At 42.9% G+C, this 20,439-nt stretch overlaps 1 protein-coding gene across 2 annotated transcripts in view; it reads right to left on the reverse strand.

Moving 5' to 3' along the window:
- Positions 1–20,439, reverse strand: part of LOC114439508 (inactive phospholipase C-like protein 2) — a 58,929-nt gene that overhangs the window by 27,048 nt on the left and 11,442 nt on the right. The window contains exons 1-2 of one of the 2 annotated variants that reach the window (XM_028411483.1): positions 10,918–10,923; positions 3,514–3,518 (exon numbers count right to left, since the gene is read on the reverse strand). The exons of the other annotated variant lie outside the window; for it this stretch is intronic. Of the exons in view, the coding sequence (XP_028267284.1) occupies positions 3,514–3,516 (3 nt within the window). The 5' untranslated portion in view covers positions 3,517–3,518; positions 10,918–10,923. Of the gene's footprint in view, positions 1–3,513; positions 3,519–10,917; positions 10,924–20,439 lie in introns of those variants that run through there. 2 annotated transcript variants of the gene reach the window in all.

A 20,439-nucleotide genomic window follows, 5' to 3' on the forward strand; every position in this document is an offset into this window, starting at 1 on the left:
TGAGATGGCACACAGCTGTGGATGGACACTATGCAGACTGTTAAAACACAGCTTTCTATCTATTTATTCCACTCAGATTGTATATTGCATAAATTTATGTAGAGGGCCACTAACTTTTGAGGTTTTCCACTGAGACAGGACATAATATACTGTATACTGCACGAGGTCCATTTCCTTTTCCTGCTCACTGTAATGATAGGGTATAAAACTGGAGATATGATTTCCAGCTTGGCTCTCGTCACAATGGTTTCATTTCGAAAACAAAGTTAAGGGCTTTAAAATCGGATTCATATTACCTTTTAACTGCAAATGAGATTTGCTGATTAAATATTCATCCTGTGGGCAACCTCTCATAAATACATTTCTTGGCAGCCAATTCCAAAGACATTTGCTTCAGCTCTGAGGAGAGCATCTCTCTACAACAGCAGCAGAGGCAAAAGCCAGACACTTAAAAGCAGGAAAACAGATGCTCTCCACACTACCTGCAATGACATGGCTGAACTTTTGCAGCTTTTTAGCTTAGCTGGCAGAGAGCAGACAGTGCTGCCCTATTTCCACACAGGACTGTGGTTAGCTAGATAGCCTGAATACAGATGGCCTGGTTTAGGACTTGGAAAATGGGCTTGTTAAATAATGCATACTGCAGAGAGCAGTACATTAAAATCAAACCTAAACCAATCCACAAATTAGCGGAGAGAGTCTAGACACAAAATGAGTGCACAAATATAAATTCAAGTTAAAAGACTTAAAGTCACATCCAATATAAAACAAACCAAAGCAATGTAATCTCAGTTTTTGACCTTGTTCCTTGTCTTTTTATTGAGGCAGAATAAGCAGAGAGTCTGTAGGCTTCCCCTGTCCTCCTCCCTAGTCAATGACTGGCTGAACAGGTCTGATGGATTTCCCCTGAGCAAGGTCCAACACTAGCCACAGTGAAACACCTCAGGACTATCCATCTTCCTCCTGACGGCCAGAGGCGGATGACGCCTGGCAACTCATCACGATTAATGAGCACTGTTGGACGCAGGGCTGAAGGAATGACACGATCATTGCTTTCTGGTTTTTGCCCTTGTTTTATGACCTTTATCTCTTTTACCTGATATAAAAATCTATTATACTTTCAAGCTGCAAACTTTAATTAAACAGAGATCTAGACAGTGAGTTACCGTGCATTAAAATACCTCTTGGATATTCAAGTCGGTGATCACTGCTTGTACACCAGATGGTGTGCTGTGATGCTGGGACCACCCAGGTCAAAAGGGTTGCTAGCTATGTGTTAAAATAGAGCTATTCAAGCATTTACTTTCTTCCCCTCGAGAAATACTTGCATGCAATTGATGCGAGAGCCTGTGCCAAGAGCCACAGGCACATGGTAATGCATGTCCCCTTGCCAAGACCGTGCAAGTAAGCAGGGTACTGTTGGTTCAGCTGAGGGATAATACAATTCCAAGTCTTTCACAGAGGTAACCTACGAGTGAAAACAGCTTGTTAACCACTTCACATAGGTAGTAAACAAACCACATCGCTGATGGAAACCTTATCTTTGTCTCTCTTTGTCTCATTTCCTCCTAAAGATCATCCGCTCCCAGCCACCATAATGGGAGTGGAAGATAAATCTGGAGGTCATAATCAAGAGCTCACATTTCAAACCAAATGTCGTGCTCTTTAATCTCACTCGCTGGCTCCCTCCACCTCATGTGACGCAAATTTACAGTTAAATACTCAAGCCTATTTTTAAAAACAAACCAAAGACATCTGCGTGTACCGAAGTATATACTGAAAGCAGTAAGGCTCAGGTGTGATTGCTTCCAGGTCTTCATTAGGGAAGTGATAGCCACAGAGGGTCAAAGGGCGTGAGGTTAATCTAGTGTCTCATGAACATACTGTTACAATTAGCCAGACAGCTATAGGACAGCAGGAAGTCACCTCTCAATCACAACCAAGCAGGCACTCCGATAGGATCAGTTCCACTGAAACCAACCTTTGCCTATTCATTTCAGGGACCCAGAGGTGAAGGATTAATCAGTCACCTGGCTAATAGTATAATGATGAGCAGACAGTTAGCATAAATAAATGTTTGAATTTATTTATCTTCTTTTAAACCTGGGTTTGTTTACATGCAGTCCTTTCCCCTCTCCCCATCAGTTTTTCACAGCCCCCTGGGGCCTTTCCTGGTAGAGATGTCGATATTTCTCTGTATGTGTGTGTGTGTGCTTGCGTGCTTCTGGCTTGACTGCCTGTTGCTCCGGTGATGTGGGGGTATTTTGGTAATCTTCCACACCTCCCCTCCTCCTCCCCCACCCCCTCTCTTTCCTGTGGGGACACTGGCCGCTCCGGGCTGGGTCAAACACTTCCTGATGGAAGGGTGAAGCTGCTGGGGATGGAGCCGGCTGTGAGATGAGTCTGTCCACCAACAACCTTTGAAGGACAGCAGTTTGTCTCACACACCAACACCCACACATACAGACATTTTCTAACGTTAGGCGCCATCAGCAGTATGACATGCAGAATTTAACTCCGGGGAGGCAATTAATGCAACAAGCTCTCAGGTAGCAACAGCTCTCAGGTTGCCAATTACACTCCAGCCCCTTGCTGAATACAGCATGCCAAAATAATAACTGCACTATCCAGTGTTTTAAAGGCATCATCTATAAAAACCTGTATTTTCCTGCTTTTTTGAGTCCTGGAATGCAGCACCATCAGGGCGATTAATGTCTGCTTCATCTTCACAGAGTGGAGTGTGAAAAATTAAAAAGCCCTCTTGTTCTCTGTGGTGGCAACATGACTGTACTGCAACCGTTAAAGGCCAAAATGTCAAATGTTAAAACAATCAAACGGCTCAGCTGCTCAGCACATGGAGGACGAGTCTCTCCCTGAGCTCGTCACTGAAGGCTCTGGATGCACCGATTCTTTCACTATCATGGCCCACTTCGTCCCCATGCCTGCGAAACCTCCCACCTCCTCGTCACGGCTACGCTGGCCGGCTGCCACTCGCTCATCATATCTTATCTCTAAAACAGGTCTGCATAAAGTAGCAGGCATGGCTCAGCTCCTCTCACCCACAGAGCTACTGTGTCATTTGTATGTGTTCAATGAAAATCAGCGAATAAGGCAACAGGGGTGCGTGGGTAATGGGGAATAAAGACAGAGCAGAGCAGAGCCCTGTTGGTGACGTGCTCTCCGAGATGTGAGTCACAGTGTGTGTGTGTGTGTGTGTTCTGTTCGCTGGCGTGTGTGTGCTGGAGGATCTTGGGGATCAATGTCTTCACACATGCATCCTGACAGACAACTAGTCACAGCTAAAACGTGTTACACAGCCAATACATACACAGACATGCCAAGCAGTGAGACGTCAAACACGCAGACACCATGTGTACACTGGATTTTGATGGTAAACTGTTACCAGCAAAGTGTTTGTATTTTCATTTATATCAATAATATATGTCTGATATTTAATATTTGAAACATATTTGCTTTGTCATTGTAGCCAAGAGCAAGACTCTGTACCCTTAGCATGACTAATCTGGGGCCTGTAGGCCACATCTGGCTTACAAAGGAATTTGAAAAACTCTTCCTTTTTGAAAAACAATAATCGAAATACAATCATTATTTTATTTTTTTTATTTTTTTCACAAAAGTTAGTTAAACCTATTATTGTTATGTAATTATTTTTGGCCCCAGCTCTCCATCCAGTAAAATTCTTTGGCCGTTTTAAGGAAAAATTTGGGCACTATTTGCCAGTGTGGGAGTTTTTTGGAGAAAAAGAATACTGATCAACAGTATCTATCATCCTGCAGAGTTTGATGGTGGATTTGATGGCATTTTCTCTTCCTGGCTTATTTGTTAGGCAGCATCAGAGAAGCAAGACAAGACCAGGGATTCAGGTGAACTAATGCTAGTAGAGGCTACAGTTTAATAATATGGTGTAGTTGTAGTGAAAATGGTTGACAACCCTAGAACCAGCATTTGTGAAGAATCAAAAAGCTCTTCCTTTCGCTTCGATGGATTTCATAGCCCAGTGAGCTCCTGGCTGACACGATGAGGTAAGTGAGAGGTCATCATCAGAACACCCACTTTCCTTCCCCTCCACAGGTCTGCGCTGCCCATCACCACCTCAAAGCACCACACCGCCTCCTACTTTCCACATGCAAGATAGTTATTCAAACTGACGTCTGAATCCTGCCACGCGGAGCTTAGGGCGCACATCATTCAGCCTCTAACAGACTTCTTTAAAGTACACGCAGAGAGGCGTCCGCAGAGAAAGAAGAGAGGGGGAAGACAACAAAAAAGGGGACAGACAGTGTATGTGAGATGGAAGGAGCAATTGACAGAAATTGAGAAAGAAAGCCAGTTTAATGAGATTAATGTTAACTTAATTTGTTTAGATGTTTTGGCAATGCTGTGCAGCCTCAATGCCAATAAAGCAAATGAAATCAAATTGAAAAGCTGAATCCTCAAAGGGAAAAAAAGACACAGAAAGAGAGGGATCGACGGATGAGTACAATGTAACATTTCACTCGGCCACATGGCTTTGTTATCCGTTATGCCAATAAATCATCTTGGAATTGAACACAGATTTTGGAAATAGGGGGAAGTGGGAATTGGGTTTAGAGAGTAAGACAAGGGAGAGAGAGAGGGAGAGAGAGAGAAGTCGGGCCTGTCACAGTAATCTCTAATGTGGGCGACTGCTTAAATTCTCACAGCAGTAGTCTCAGCCGCAATTCATTGCACCATCTTGGTGTGACTTTCGCAGAACACGAACATAATGTGTGATTAGGCGAGAAAATTCAAGGTCTGAGAAGGGAAATTGAGACGCCTTGGATGGAGCATGCGGAGGCCGTTTGTCCCAGCGCGAAAGCAGATTTACATTTTCATCCAGGTGGTCCATTGTGCTAAGGCGTTTGTTGCGCCTTGAATGTAAAGCCTCAGTTCTGCTGTTAATGCTCTTTTCATGCTCAGATAATAAGTAGAAATCCTCCTGAGAACTCCGAACAAGCCAAAGAGCACCAAAGAGTCTGACTAATTACTGGCCTGCAGAGAGAGGAGAGGTCAATGGTATTGAGCTGTGGAACCACAGAGAGAAAAACACCAAAAGCTGCTTGGACACTGCGGTCACAAAGCCTTTGTTGTTTAAGAGTGCATCATATCTTTCAGAACCCATTTGACTGCATGCACATCAGATGGTCACACGCTCTCCTGCGGCTTCTCTATCATTCTCCCACAGCTGCTTTCCTCATGCTTTCCATCACCAATGGGGCCAATTATTTCCTTGCTAGTTCAGGTGCATCTAAGTGTGTTTGTGTGTACACAAGAGCATGCTTGTTATATGAAAGGCCGGGATAGAAAGGGAGCGAGGGAGAAAGAGTGTCTGTCTCCTGTCAGTGCAGTCATCTTCTTGACTGGTCAAGGTGATCTGCTGCATAACACAATAAAAGATGGTGGTGTCGGGTGTCTCGGAATTCATGTCCAGTGTTAAAGCAGAGCGTGTATGAAGGCTGTTATCCCACAGCAAAAGCCACTTTGGTAGCAGGCTGCAGCTTTCAAATGAAAATCCCCTACAGCATAGCAAAGGGTGACCTTGAAGTAAGGTCAGGCGATCAGACAAACACATCAAGTGCAATCCATAGAGGCCGCATTTAAAGGTGGAGGAACCCTCTGGTTATAGGTTTCGTAAAGTGGTTCCTTGTGTGTCATTAGTTCACATGTTTTGCTGCATTTTAATACAGATATGTGGATATGCTCATGCTAGTGGAACATATGATTGTTTTCAAAACTACTGGTTAAGGCTGATCATTACAAACAGGGTAAGCTGTTCAGCTTGTATGTACACTCCTACAGAGAAGTCATATTAAGGTAAACGTTCATTAGGCTCCAGATCAATCTGTCGTTGTTGGACTGATGGTGGCTGGATGGAAAATTGGAAAAATATAAAACACCTAACATACTAAACACATACTAAATTATCAACAGGCTGGTAGCTCCAGTCAGGAATAGGACCTCCTTCATCCTGAATGTGTCTTTAGTGAATCCATTGCATGCTAATGCACGCTGCATTTTCAACCTAACGCCTAAGTTACCCACACACTGATGGTGATGTATTTCCCTCCACTCCCAATAAAATCATGAAAAATGATCAGCTCTGTCAGAGCTGTGTGTGCCAACCCTCTTTACAGCCACCTCTATTGGACTCCTCGCTCTTATTAGTTAAAACTATGTTGTAACGTCCCCCACCCCCCCTGCGGTCACCATTGCTTTAATTAAACAGTGTTGTTTCATCTCCAAGCATTCCTCTCATTACATTCATTACCACAATGTTTTCTCATTTCCCCAAATGGTTTTCAGCCACAGGCGCCGGATCTTTGCTGTGTTTGCCAGAGATGTGTGTGGGGGGAGATGTGTGTTTGCCCAACTCCTGATGATGGCCAATGAAAGCATAATAGTTGACACTAGCTTGTTGACACCTGGGTCCTGCCATCAGTCCGTTCTTTCTATCCCTTGCCCTTTCACGCTGTAATTATAGTTTGCTTTCCCACTTTTTCATTTTTGTCTCACTCTCTGCCTCTTACATGCTTTTATACAACACTAATAAGGAGAATAGATTGATGTTGTGGAACAATTAGGGCCATACTAGAGGATGTGCTGAATGTTTCCATCCCATGGGAAACCATCTATCTCCTCCTAGGTTATATCTGAGAGGCAGCTGTTTTGATCCTCCACACAACGAATCATCTGCCTGAACCTCAGGTGTGACAAAAAAGGGAAGCTGGTGGAATTCTTTAGACTACACACATACAGGATGTGTGTTTGAACAGGAATTGAGAATGCTGCGTGGTGATCCATGGAACCTGACCATCTACAGCCTGCGGTAATCGAAGTTGCATTTTGGCTAAGACCGACACAGGTATGACACCCATAAAGAGGAAGCTGGGAATGAATGGGAGGTTGATTATGAACAAATGTCACCCTGCTAGCCCTGTAGCATGCATGGCATTTACCTCAAACACAATGGTAGCTAGTGAAACCAGGAAATCAAGAGGAAGAGATGTTTTTCAAAATTATAAATAAAACTATGACGGGCCACAAGTTTCCTGAGGCTCTCCTCAGTGCTTCAGCCATGGCCGTACAGACATAACCTTGACTACCATCTGCATTGCAGCGACTGGCGGGGGAAAGAGAGTGCCCCTTCCTGCCACCAGAGAGCTGTGCTGCTGCTGCCGCTGCTTCTGCTGCAGCACAGGACACCTCTACTGCCACACTCCCCCTCCTATCCTCTCCCTGAACAGGACCAAGAGGGAGGTGGAGATAAAACAGGAGAAGCAACGTCCCCTGAAAGATGTGATTTTCACAGACTACCGAAGAAACCAGGGATACTCCTCCACAACCTGTCCTTGACAAGAGATTCTGTGTTTAGAATGAAAGGCTGTGAGATCAATAAATGATCCTTACAGAGCTCTGTTCCCCCTGCTCATCAACACCTACATACACTCTGCTTCATTGTTAAACCCACATATTATTGTGGAGGTAAGCACCTGCCTCCCTGTGCAGCACACTCACTGTCCAAACACCCACCACACATATATATATATATTTATCCCATCCAGAGCTGAGAAGCTATTTAGATGCTGGAGCACAGAAAGAGAAAGAAACGGCTAAAAATGGCAGGTGTTCAGTGAAGTCCAGTCACCTGTGTAGGTGCAGAGGACTGTGTGTGGGCAGCAGAGCAGGCAGGCTTACTATAGCACGGCACACATAGAGCCTTTGGTAGAGGCTATTGTTTTCTTTCAAACCCACATCTCTGCTCAGTATTTGGCAAATAAAAAAAGACTACGTCTCTGAGCAGGCTTTGATCAATGATGCATTTTCTTTCTGACACATTCCACGCCTGCGTCTGTGAAGCCCACTCAACTCTATAAATAATCCCTGCGAGCCTGATCCTTGGCTGGGCTCCTTCTGTCTCGTCAAGAGGCTGGCAAACTGACTCGCGGACTGTTCCAGGGCCGGTGGGAAAAAAAAAATACTCCCACTTATCTTCGATCGGTGGGATGATGGACTTTTTTTTTTTTTTTTACAGATCCTATCATTTACTATTAGATAATCATTCACCCTTACCTATTACTTCACCGGTGAAGCACTACTGGACCATATTTAATCAGACTTTACTGGATGCTTACAGAGTATGTTTAACTTCAGAGGGGTCTACTCACATCACACACCTGCACTGAATACTCAGTTCTAATTGGTCGATTGCATCATTCTGCAATCTGTTATTTCTTGAAAGCAGACCGTTGCTATGCATAACAAACCATCGCTATGGAAGCATTTGTGGTTACTGGGTTCATGTCCAATCCACTACTGTAATCAAGTAAATTCAAATCAATGTTTTGTGTAACATTACTTGTTTGTGTTTGGTAATGAGCTATGTAATAGGTTAGATAATCAGTTATTTTAGCCAATTTAATCCCTCCTTGCATTACCCTGCTGCTGCAACTCAGACTCCTTATCCATGAAAACAATGTATTATATTTTGCATATATTACACATAAGATCATTATATGTCTATAACATCAATTAACATTTAATTTCCACCTACACTTGCTACACTAAATTGCTACATTCACATTAACTATAACAATATACCATTATGCAATATACTCTATAATAATAAAAAGTGAGTCATTTACAGACCCCAGTGTATTTGTTTAACTATTTCAACCCAAGATTATGTAACTATGCCCTCTCATGTAATCATGCAGACAAAATGTTCTAAGACTTGTTACCATGGAAACCAAGAAAATAACAGAAAAGCTTGTTGTAGATAGCACATGAACACATCTACTTAAATTCTAGACATCAGGTCATATATACATCTCCAAAATGAGCACATTACGTCAATCATTGGAAAACAGCCTTTTAAAATACAAATAGCAAATTTCTCTTTGAAAAAAAAAAAGCGTCTAATAGCTGGGAAAAAAATGTGAAGTTCAAAAGCTGGTGAGCTGGACCTCAGTTTCAGTAGCTTATTTCTCCCAGTGGAGACAAATGTAGGACATGTGAGTTTGTGTAAAAGCACAGTGATGGGAGGGTAGAGGACACGGGAGCAGAGTGGTTCAATGTGCCCACTTTGCAAAAGAGCTGTAGTTGAAGGTGACCTTTGCATTTGCCTGAAAAGCCTGAACAACAGGACTGCAGTGAGGAGAATCGTTCCTGTGCCGACTTGTGATTGGACGAAGGACGGGGGGGGGTTAAAAAAAAAACTGAGGGAGGTCTATTATTGTGGTAGAAAGAAGTTGCTTTGCATGCAAGGGAAGAGCAGGGAGACTTGCAGATACTATTTTTAGCCTCACTTCTTTCCCGAGAAGAGGGGGAGTCAGGATTCCCTTTGAGAGAAGTGAACAGCAGGAGGGGAGGTGAATCTGACGAAGATGTGTAAGAAAGCAACGCTGATACTCAGACCTGGATACAAGCTGACCCAGTTAGAGCCAAGGCCATCATGTTACAGCATCTCTCTCCTGGTTTGCTAAAGGCCACACAAAGGTGGCAGAAAGAAGGCTAATAACAAGGACGAAACTATTCTGCTATAAGTAACTTCTGCATATGGCTGCCATCATTCCTCATGGTGCCCCACTTTCGTAGGCAGGATTGTTATTCTTAGCACATGGTGGATGCAGCAGGCCAAAAAACAATCAACACATTGTATAGAGATTATGCAATGTGATCCTCAAGGGTACCTACACCCAGGACAATCACAACCACCCTGTGCTCTCTAGTCAGAAACACTCCTAGGCTTATTTCTTCTAATGCTTTGCAGATTTCAATGCACACACATCCACATAACTTCCAGCAGAAATGTGAGTCAAAGGCAGGAAGCACCTATAATAAGTTTAATGAGTATGTGAAGCATCATTTAGTTTTTTTTTTGTTCTTTCTTGAGTTATCTCTTCATGTGGTTGACTTTATGGCTCCCAGTGGAGCACAGAAAACCTTGTAAGGCCTGAGCCAGCAGCTACAGAAGCTTCCGGCAGCCAGAACCACATCAGTGTTTAAAGGCAGGACGTTCCCCCAGCCCCTGTCATTACAGCTCTCTGCTGGGAGCTATAACGCATGATTTCCCCAAACAGCTTTCTAACGTCGAATCTGTTATGGAACATAAACAAAGATGGAGGCCGTAGCATTATTCACATATCTCTGTGTGGATGACATTTGTTTAATTATGCAGAAAAAAAAGAAAGTACAGGGTACGGTATCATTCAGACAGGAAAATCCCAGTGTGTGGAGTGGCTGCTTTGACATTCCAGGCTGGATTGTGTGTGGGCGTTACAAGGGCAGAAAGAGAGGGTGATTCAGGTCAGTACAGCTGTTGAGGGCTTCAGGGAGGGGGGTAATGCAGCAGGAGAGAAAAATCACCAAACAAAGCTCGGCTAATTCAAATAAACACTTTCTCCCCTGTAGTGACACATTTTGTGCACTGTTAAAAAACAACAAACAATTAACAAACCTTGTGATTCTGCAGGCCTGATTGGACTTTACAAGACAGTCACATGCACTCAGGTCATACAAGAGCACTCTCTCCACCTTGTTTCCTTCCTTCCTTCCTTCCTAGTGCCTGCAAAGTTTATACACCAGTTCTAAACAGACTCACCGGAGCTAAATGTGATCATCATTTGTCATTTTGCACTGTTCAACCAGAAGTTGTTCAACCGCCGGGGCGTGCAAGTGGAAGCTCCTTTGTCACTTCCTGTACAAAGAGCGTATTGTGATTTAACATGCTGGCTCCGTGAGCATCCCAGCTGATTTACTACAGATTTACTACAGTCATTAAGGACAGGAGCGATGCCGGCACAGCACTACTACTACACTGTACTATGCTAGATGTCTGTGCAAGAGGGGGAAGGAGGGAATTTAACAGTATTTTAACACTGCAGCAAGGTGATAACAATGCTGCTCAAAGTTCTCCGTTATCGATGTGCATGGTGGGAGAAAAAGTCTTCCACTGCTTCTATCTGCTTCCTTTGTGGACTGAGAGGGCATCTGAAGGGCACACATGCATGCACAACATAATGCAAATGCTTGGCGACTAATCTGATCAAACGGGGGGGGGCAGCTGTATAATCCTGTATGATTGTCATCAGTGAGCAAACATTATGTTGAAGTTGAGGAATTTGCTCACTTACGAGGAAAAACAGGACATGAACCACATACATATGTGCGTTTCATTCATCAAGAGAGCAGCACAGGGTATCTACAAGGAAAAACACTTCACCATAGCTCTGCATTCTATTGATTTCAGAAATGCTGCCCGAGTGCCCACACCCTATACCCAGCTCTCTCTGCATCCTGTTTTTTTTCCCCCATGAACAAGGTTTGCATTGTTATCAATTTAAAATGCAGTTGGAATCCCGATTACAATCGCCAATTTCTGGCATACGAGTAATTGAAATTCATCAGAAGTGACCTTTCTCCGTTGTCGGAACTGCATCCAGTATTTTATTTCATTCGTAAAATCTGTTTGAGACAGATAACAGGGACATTATTAGCAGGGACAGAAAAAGAGAGAGCAGCCAAACACAGACACCTCCTTCTTATCTTTCTGCATATTGTTTTTAATTAAATGATAAAGTCAGAAATGGAGGGAGATTCTGACATGATGTCTGAATCCGTGAAGCAAAAGGCTTTGCCGATATGAGGATGTTGGGAGGGATTGAACTGCCGGTACATTCTGCATGATGCAAAACTTGGTCAAGTTGATCCACCCCCACCCGCTGCTGTTCCAGTCCGCTGCCGACTACAATATCATTCTCCACAGACTGAAATCAATCTGGGGGGAATCCCTGCATATTTCTAAACCCATCAAAGGCCATATATTCAGACCAATTCAAAATACGTGCTAACTGGCCATGAAGTCAGCTCAAAAGGAGAGTGATCCACTTCTCTCTGTCATGAGGGTTTTTTTTTCTTTAGAGAGAGATAAAGTGTTTTGTTGTTTCTTTGTTGAAAAAGCTTAGCCTGCAGACATTCATACCACTATTCAATGCAACAGCTTAAAAGCTTACATGTTCTGTGCAGACTAAGAAGCCTGCATGACACCCCATCCTTCCTAAATGTAGAAAAAGTGGACTATTCTTTATTGAGAGACAACAATGATGGACACAGGTATATTTATGTTGCACAGTTTTGCTTCAGTCTTTATCATAATTTCATTTTTATGAAATATAATTATTGTCTACATACATATACATATATTTTATTCAACTTTTAAAGCATACCAGAAGAGTAGTGTTGTAATTTTCTTATACAAGACCTGCAGACAAAGACAGAATAAGAAACAGAAGACGCTGACATGACCTGATCCATCAGGTGGTTATGATTACCATCTGAGTACACAACAGGATGAAGCATCCATCTGTCACAACTATCAACCAATCAGGCCATATGTAAGGGTCTCCTGAGAAAAAAAGAGTTTCTTGTCAGGGAAAACAGGCTTTTTTCCCCCATTGGACGCCTCAAACCTACTTCAGAAGTTGCTCGGCTGAAGTGGAGGAAGCTGCTACACACGTTTAAAGACTATATCTCATGATTCTATCGCTGCTGCTGTTATTTGATACACTTGAGGTCTGTGCCGGTATTATCATCTTCATGTAGCGATGCATCAGTCACAACAACACGTTAATCAAAGCACAAGTGCAGTCCTTCAATAGGTGGTCTGCTGGAGGAGAGAAGACATTAAAAAGACTAATACGACTACTCTGAAAGCACTGTTGTCACAGTTGGCCTCAAGGTTTTTAATTAAATGCACTTCTTGTTGTCTGAACTGATGGCTTTTCTGCCGAGAGGGGGGGAAATAAAAATTGACTGAGCAGCAAGGCAGAGGCTGAAGAGGCTGACCTACTGACTCAGAGCACGACGTAGAGTCACCTTCAGATGTAATTAAAAAAAAAAGTCACTTTATATTATTGTCCCTTTACAGCCACAGCTACTACTCTGAGTGATGCATGATAAGGAGACATATTCACACCCACACAGTTGCCATTTTATTAGAATCGCATTAAAACTTCAATTTCCAAACTAGCCTTCACACAAGGTTTACAAGTGACAACAAACTGTGGAAACCATTTTTCTTTTGAATCTTGGGACTTCGTGCACATACAGCCTCATTTACTTCAATCGCTGTGTTGTACTTCCTGTTGGGGGTTTATGCTAATCTTTCACTGATGATGATTTATAGCAGCTTCCACGTGCTGCTCCCTATTTGCATTAGCTTGTACGGCGCGATACTTTTGCTGTGTGTCCAGCCTTCAGTCTACCATAACTCATAAATGTCAGCAGAATAAATGTTGCCACATAATAACGTGGTTGTAAAACAGCCTAATCAGACCGCTTTTATTCCACCTATATATGTACTGTGGTATGTTTATGGGTTATTTTTTTTCCATGCAATTCATTCATTTTAAATGTAGACAGAAATGTGTGAGGAGGTTAATAGAGTGGCCGGGTTGCCTAGCAACTCTGTGATGTCTTTCATTTGTTAATTTACACTCAAAGAAGGTCAACAACGCAAGGGCCAAAAGAAGAAGGGACCACTTTGATCTGACATAAAAGGACAAGGAGGGGCTGGAAATATGGGAGCATAGATGGTTCCTACCTCAGTCTGTTATGTTCCATAATAATCTATGACACATATTAACCTTGGTTTAACCGTGGTTGAAGTCTCATTTAGATTATAATTCTAATAGAAAATGTACAGCATAATACAGGTCATGAATTCATGGTATTCACAGGCTAGAAATGCTATTTACACTATCGAAATGTGTGTTTTGATGTACAGCATGAGTAAGATAAGTAAAAGAAACAGTGGGTAAGAAAAGAGCAAGCAGCTCTAGACCTCTTTAGTACATCCAGTTCCTGAGCTCTGCAGAGGTGGCCTGAAGGACACCAATCTTAGAGTATACTGGCAGTGCATGAGCAAAACAATGGACACACGGCAAAGTGAGTCATCCTGTTTTAACTCGGCTCAAACAGTGTGAAAATCCAGAGAGAGAGATCAATACGCCGGTTGATGGGAGTGTAGGTGAAGCTGTGGGTGTTTTTGCTTGTGTGTTTTCCAGCAGAGTGGCTAATTCTGATGGTGTCAAAGAGCAGAAAGCGCAAAGGGAGCACGGATGGAGCTTGGCTTAGAAGCAGAGATACAAAAAAAAAAAGACCAAATCACACCTTTTTTCCTCACTCTCGATGTTTTCATCAATTTGTCAGGACTCATTTCGGTTTGCACACACACACACACACACACCTCTGTCACATCATGTTGCATCATACTGTGAGGGTGCAGAGGAGGAGCGGGAGTGATGAAAAGCTGTCCTTAGACCAGCTCAATAGCAGCAAGAAGCTGCAGTTACTGTGCGGCCTCTCTCTGTTTCTCGCTCTCTTCGTGCTGAGTCAGCGTGATTCCAGCATGCAAAGTATATGGACAAACCTCATTCTGCTAAACATCACATCACATGGTCGAAAGACATCAGACATTCTGTTTAGCCTCAGAGCACATTTTTCATCTTTTCTTGCCTTTTGGATCACGGTACGTGTTTCAACTCAGGTCCAGCTGTTTGTTACACACACACACACACACACACACAGAGCCAGACAGACAGAGAAAACCTTCTGAGGCATTACCTCACAGATGTCTGTCACACAAAAACACGTACACACACACAAACAGCAGCCAACTCGCCACTTTTCTCCTCAGCTCATTCTTCGCCTTTCAGCTTCTGCTTTTTTTAAAGTGAAGAGAAAACAGTTTGCAGCTATACATCCTCTTTCACTTTCTGTCACGCTCTAAAACCAGAAAAAAACTGTCCAAATATATCACTGTCAACATTACCTGCCAATTTCCTTTCAAATTAAACCTGGAATTCAAAGGAAAAAAGTTCCTGAAATTAAACACCAAATACACAGAAGGAAATAGTATTCCCCTGATGTTAAACATGACATTTTAAAGAAAAAAACAGTCAATCTGAGAGGAAAAAACATCACTTCTGACAATACACCAGCTTATATCACATAACTATTTTGAATTGAACGTCCTCCTCTCTGTCTTAAAGACCACACACGGGCTAAATGGTTATGAGGCTCATCAGATATCACTGCAGAGTTAGGAAATCCAGTCTTCTTGATACAGATGCGCTTTAATCATCAAAATGAATTTTGATGGATGACTAAAGTGGAAAATCACTGCCTGAACCAGACAGGTGGCGCTGCCAGTCTCCCCTCAAGGAATCAAACCATATTTTAGGGGTGGGGGTGGGGGGTGGGGGGCTGATGAGAACACCGACACACAATAGATCAGCCCACAAGCATGAAATTACGTGCCTCCTCCATCTAAGCAACTTTCAAATGCATCACAGATATTTCTCATTGGTATTCAAGCCGTGCTGCTCCAGCTATTACTTTAACAGTTCTAAAAATGTGCCTGTGGTTTGTCACTCTGACCTGCACACACAGACACACACAGTGTGGCACTACATGAAAAGAACAAAATAAGCTGGCAAAGTGGATTGTGAAGTGATCTCACAAATCTCAGGAGAGTCCAGCTGCCTTGCAAGGTAACAATGCAGCAAATCAAGCCAGGAAATGATTTATACAGCGAGCCTGGAATCATGTGACGCTACAACACAGTGACCAGCACAACACGTAAGTTTACACTATTACACCCACAACTTTGCTAAAATGGTCCTCAAGTGTCCCAGAAGGTCTGGCAGTATACATCCCTGCCTATGCTAATAACTGTGGTAAACCACACACACACACACACGCTCAGTGTAGGCTGGTTATATATTTCATCTTTTTTCCACATAAATGTACATTAAATATAAAGGGCTTTCTATTTAATTTCCATTATTCATGCAGGGTCTGTGACCCTCTTATCTGGCCCCCGTGGGCCAGCATGGCGCCCCACCTCTCAGTGCTTGTGGGGATATACTTAATGGCTCAGTCAGTTACACATTTCCACAATGTAAACTCTGCTATAAGGGATGTAACGATTGATTTAATACCACGAGCATGCAAATGGCCTTACATGACAGTAGTAACATACAGAGTCACATAAGTCAGGACAGGCAATCACACCGGCACATCTACAACTCCTGTCAGCCTGAAATCAATACGCAATGTTGGGGGTGGAGACTGACTGCGGAGACGCTTAGAGACGGGCTGCACCTGGAAGATGCTTAGAACTGATAGCTCACTGACAGCTTCCTATATCACCTATGCAGCGTTGACTCTGGGAAATGTGATTCTTTTTCCTCTCCTCCTCTATCATCTCTGCTGTCTGCATGGGCGGCGAGTTGGGAAGGAGGGGCCGCGCGGTGGCGGAGGGAGGAGCAGCACATCCTCCCACAAGGACAAACTTTCTGTGCCGTGAATAGAAAGCTACATTAGGAAACTGTGCACGCGTGGCTCAGCCTGTGCTTGTAGTCTGACCTATAGGATGTGCAGTTTAGCCTTCACCCATGATCCACTCCGGTGCTCCTAGCATCACCATTTGATAAACTAGGCACTAAGATTTAGCTGACCATCACTTCTGCCTTCCTCCGCCCGTCGGCCCTCTTTGTTTATTCATCCTTTATTTTTGATTGTTTGAATCTTTTCCTACCATCAAAACACTTTCTCTGTCCCTGTCAGACCTCCTCTTCTCACCTTGTCATGTCTCCTCTTTACCCCGCTTGCCCTCTGCACCACTGTGGTGCCATTGCGTGGTTAGTGTTTTGGGGGCAGCGGCTGAGGTGCACACACACACATACACTCTGGAGCCTGGAGTGTGTAAGTGGCAGGTAAGAGTGAGGCTGCACCACAGGGGCTGGTGCCATCGTCTGAACCATGAATGCATCTTCCACAGCACAAACACACACACACACACAGAACCTTCCTCACAGCCACAAGCAGTGTAAACAAAGACAGCCAAATGGGGAAACGTGCACCTGTTTCCCACACTTTCACATACACATATCGGAAACCTGAGGGAGTTTTATCAATCTCAGCATGTGGCGTCTGTGAATGCAGTGTGAATACTAATTATCTGAGGTGATGAGGATGACTGACACACTGTCGGGTCTCATTTTTTTGACATTCAGCAGTTTCCTGGAACTTCCTTTGTTTCTCAGAACCAAAACCTCAGTTGGTAATGAAAGCAGTGATCTTTGCTGAGCTGCAGTCAGGTTCCTGAGTGCACACACTGCAAAATAAAGAGCACAAAACAATCATTCTCAAACTGAAGCAACAATTCTCCCAGTGATTTCACAAAGTTTACTACAAAGGTTTGCCTCCAGTAGTAAGTCCTGGCCTACTTTGTCCAAGTTCTCTGCCCATATTGTCCTTATTAAGTCACTCAAAGTTTTGTCATTTCAGTCAGGACCACTTTAGTCAAAGGAAAATGCATTTAAACTAAGTTATATTTGGCTCTGCTTTGGGACCTCCCTGTCTTTTCATGTGCATGTCTGAAGGTGAGCAGAGGACGCAACTCTCTGCTACATGAAAAGCCTACGGCAGATAGAGGACATCCCTCCATTGTTCCATGGCTAAGTCAAGCAGAGGACACAAGGAAAAGATTTGGGCAGATAGAAGACACCTCCTTTTATGTTCCATGTACATACATTGAAGCCTAAGGCGTGCAGAAGACACATGTGCATACACGGAAAGCCTAAGATGGAAATAGGAGACCTTTTTTTTATTGTCCTTGCAGCTACATTGCAAGCATAAGGTGGACAGACAACACTTTCCTTTGTGTTCTGTGAACATACACAGAAAGCCTAAGGTGGACAGAAGACACATACATTTTTGTTATGCACAAGTACACAGAAAGCCTAAAGAGGACAGAGTACAAGTGTGTATCCATTGTAGGGCTGCTCGATTATGGCAAAAATCATAATTGCGATTATTATGATTCAATTATCTATTATTATTAATCTATTATGATTGAAAATTGAAATTGATTATTTTAAAACGATTATTCATGGATTTGAAAATTGGCTTTTATTGAACTTGAAACAGGTTTTTCTTTTTCACACGTCGACTAATGTTTAATTACAGCATGTACAAGTGACAAAAAAGTGACAAAAATAAATTATAACAAAGTGAAACATGTAAATAACATATATGCAAATAATGTGAAATGTGAAATGGTGACGAGATGGCGTGTGTAACGCTTGTCCAAAGTAGTCACCAGTTTCTCGAACCCCGGGTTGCTAACGGTGCTCATTGTGCACGTCTTTGCTAGCATGAATTTGATGGCCTTGGTGATTTCTTGGTGTTTCCGGAGCTGGTTGGATAGTTTGTTGCATTATAAAGAGTGCACTCGATGGATGCCTGACAGGCGGTGGCAGGAGACGAGGAGACTTTCTGTGACTTTTTCTGCTCCTTATCTCTAAACGTGCTGAAAGTGAAGCTACTGTTTGTGTTTGGGGGGTGGCACACTGCTGTAAACTAGTGTGCGCTGCTACGATTGGCAGCAATTTGGCATTTGGCACAATAATCATTTTATGTCGACTATCTTGTTTTCATAATCGTAGGAAGCCAAAAAAGAAATTGAAATCAAATTTCAATTAATTACCCAGCCCTAATCCATGGATAGCCTAATTTGGATAAAAGACACATATGTGTACATGGAAAGCCTAAGGGGGCAGTAGACAAGTATGCATACATGAATAGCTTAAGGTTGACAGAGGACATATGTGCATACATGGAAAGCCTAAGGTTGACAGAGGACATATGTGCATACATGGAAAGCCTTAGGTGGACTCCCTTTTTATTCTGTGGACATATATGGAAGGCTTGAGGAGAACAAAAGACACTTGCATGCATGCATACATTTAAAACTTGGGCAGAGTACACCTCCATCCCTTTACATGTATAACCTAAGGCAGAGAGAGCAGCAGCAAAACTCCTTCTGACTACAGAGCAGGGCCGGCATATAAGAGGACTGATATTAAGTCAGACCTGCCTGTGACTTAACATTGCACTGTGTGAAAAAGCACAACACTGGTGATTTCTGAATTTGCAGATTAGTTTGTGTCATGAAATGTTAAAGTATTAGGTTTGCTCTGGCTGTTAGGTCTGAATGTATTTTTATATTCATGAGAGAAGAGGACTTCCTCCTGACTTGGTTTCTAATTGGCTGTGGATACTCACTCAGCATGTTGGGTAAACAAGTAGGGTAAAAGCGTGTGACTTGAATAAAGCTGTGAAAACTAAATGAGGGAAAACAAGGGAAGCAAAGTTTGGCACAGAAATAAGACGCCTAAAGACACAAGAAGACAGTCAATCAGCGCCTGCTTATGTCATCAGCGAATCCTTCAAATATAAAAGTAAAAATAACAGAAGAAGAAAAAGAAACAGGAGCACAGCAGATCCGATGTCAAACACAGATTGTTATTGCTGCTGCTGATTAGTCTGTTGATTAAAATGAACTGACACAATTTAGTTGATTGATAAAAAATTAATCAGCATTAATTATCCTGTTAAAAGTGTCATAGTGTTTTGCAAAATAATTATTAATTACAGCTCAGATCCATTTGTTTGAACTAAACATGTTGTTGTCACTTAATTAGGAAAAAACAACATGCACACCATGAGTCCCCTTAAAGGACGTCAGTCTAGAGGACACAATTACACTGTTTTCCCTGACAAACCTATTTGCAATGGCCGTTAAAATCAATACACACACACAAACACCGGAGAGTCTCTTCAGGCAAACGACAACAGTCCTCACACAGTTTGAATTTGAAACAACAGCCCTCTCATTGACTCACAAAGACATAGTCTACATCATGTTCAGGTTAAATGAGGACAGGAAGGCAGGAGGTGGAACACCCTTGTGGCTTCACTGAAGCATGTACATGCAAAATGTATGGCTGCACATCTTCACTCTCTCCCCACTCTCCTGTTATCTACATCTGCCTGCTTCGTGACTGGACTGCTGGGAGAAGACTGCAGCCTTCGCTGTTCAGGATTAGTGCCAACCCAAGGTGCTAATGGGCTCTTAGCTGTAGAACACGCAGTCCCTCCATCCATTTTTCATACAATGTCATGGTTTCTGACCGACTCTCCTTTTCCTAGCAATTGATCAACAGCAACAGAACAGTCTGGACATCGATTCTTTCAGGAGAACCCCGATACTACATATTTCTGAAAAGGACCACAAGCCAAATACAACCTTGATTCTGATTTAACATGTACACAATAAATGGAAAGATTCTGTCCAAACATCATCAATAAGTCACCTCAGTTAGTGAATACAGTTAGTGTTGACCTATTAGGCAACCAGCTCAGCCATATTAGCCACATATTTTAAACATGTGAAACAAAGGTCTGAAATAGTTCAATTGGAGATCCTTGTGTTTATTTCTAGCTGCTGTCGTGTGCCACTCTCTACACTTAGCAACCCACAGGCAATCAGAG

Source organism: Parambassis ranga, chromosome 8, assembly GCF_900634625.1.
Source record: "Parambassis ranga chromosome 8, fParRan2.1, whole genome shotgun sequence".
Taxonomy (NCBI): domain Eukaryota; kingdom Metazoa; phylum Chordata; class Actinopteri; family Ambassidae; genus Parambassis; species Parambassis ranga.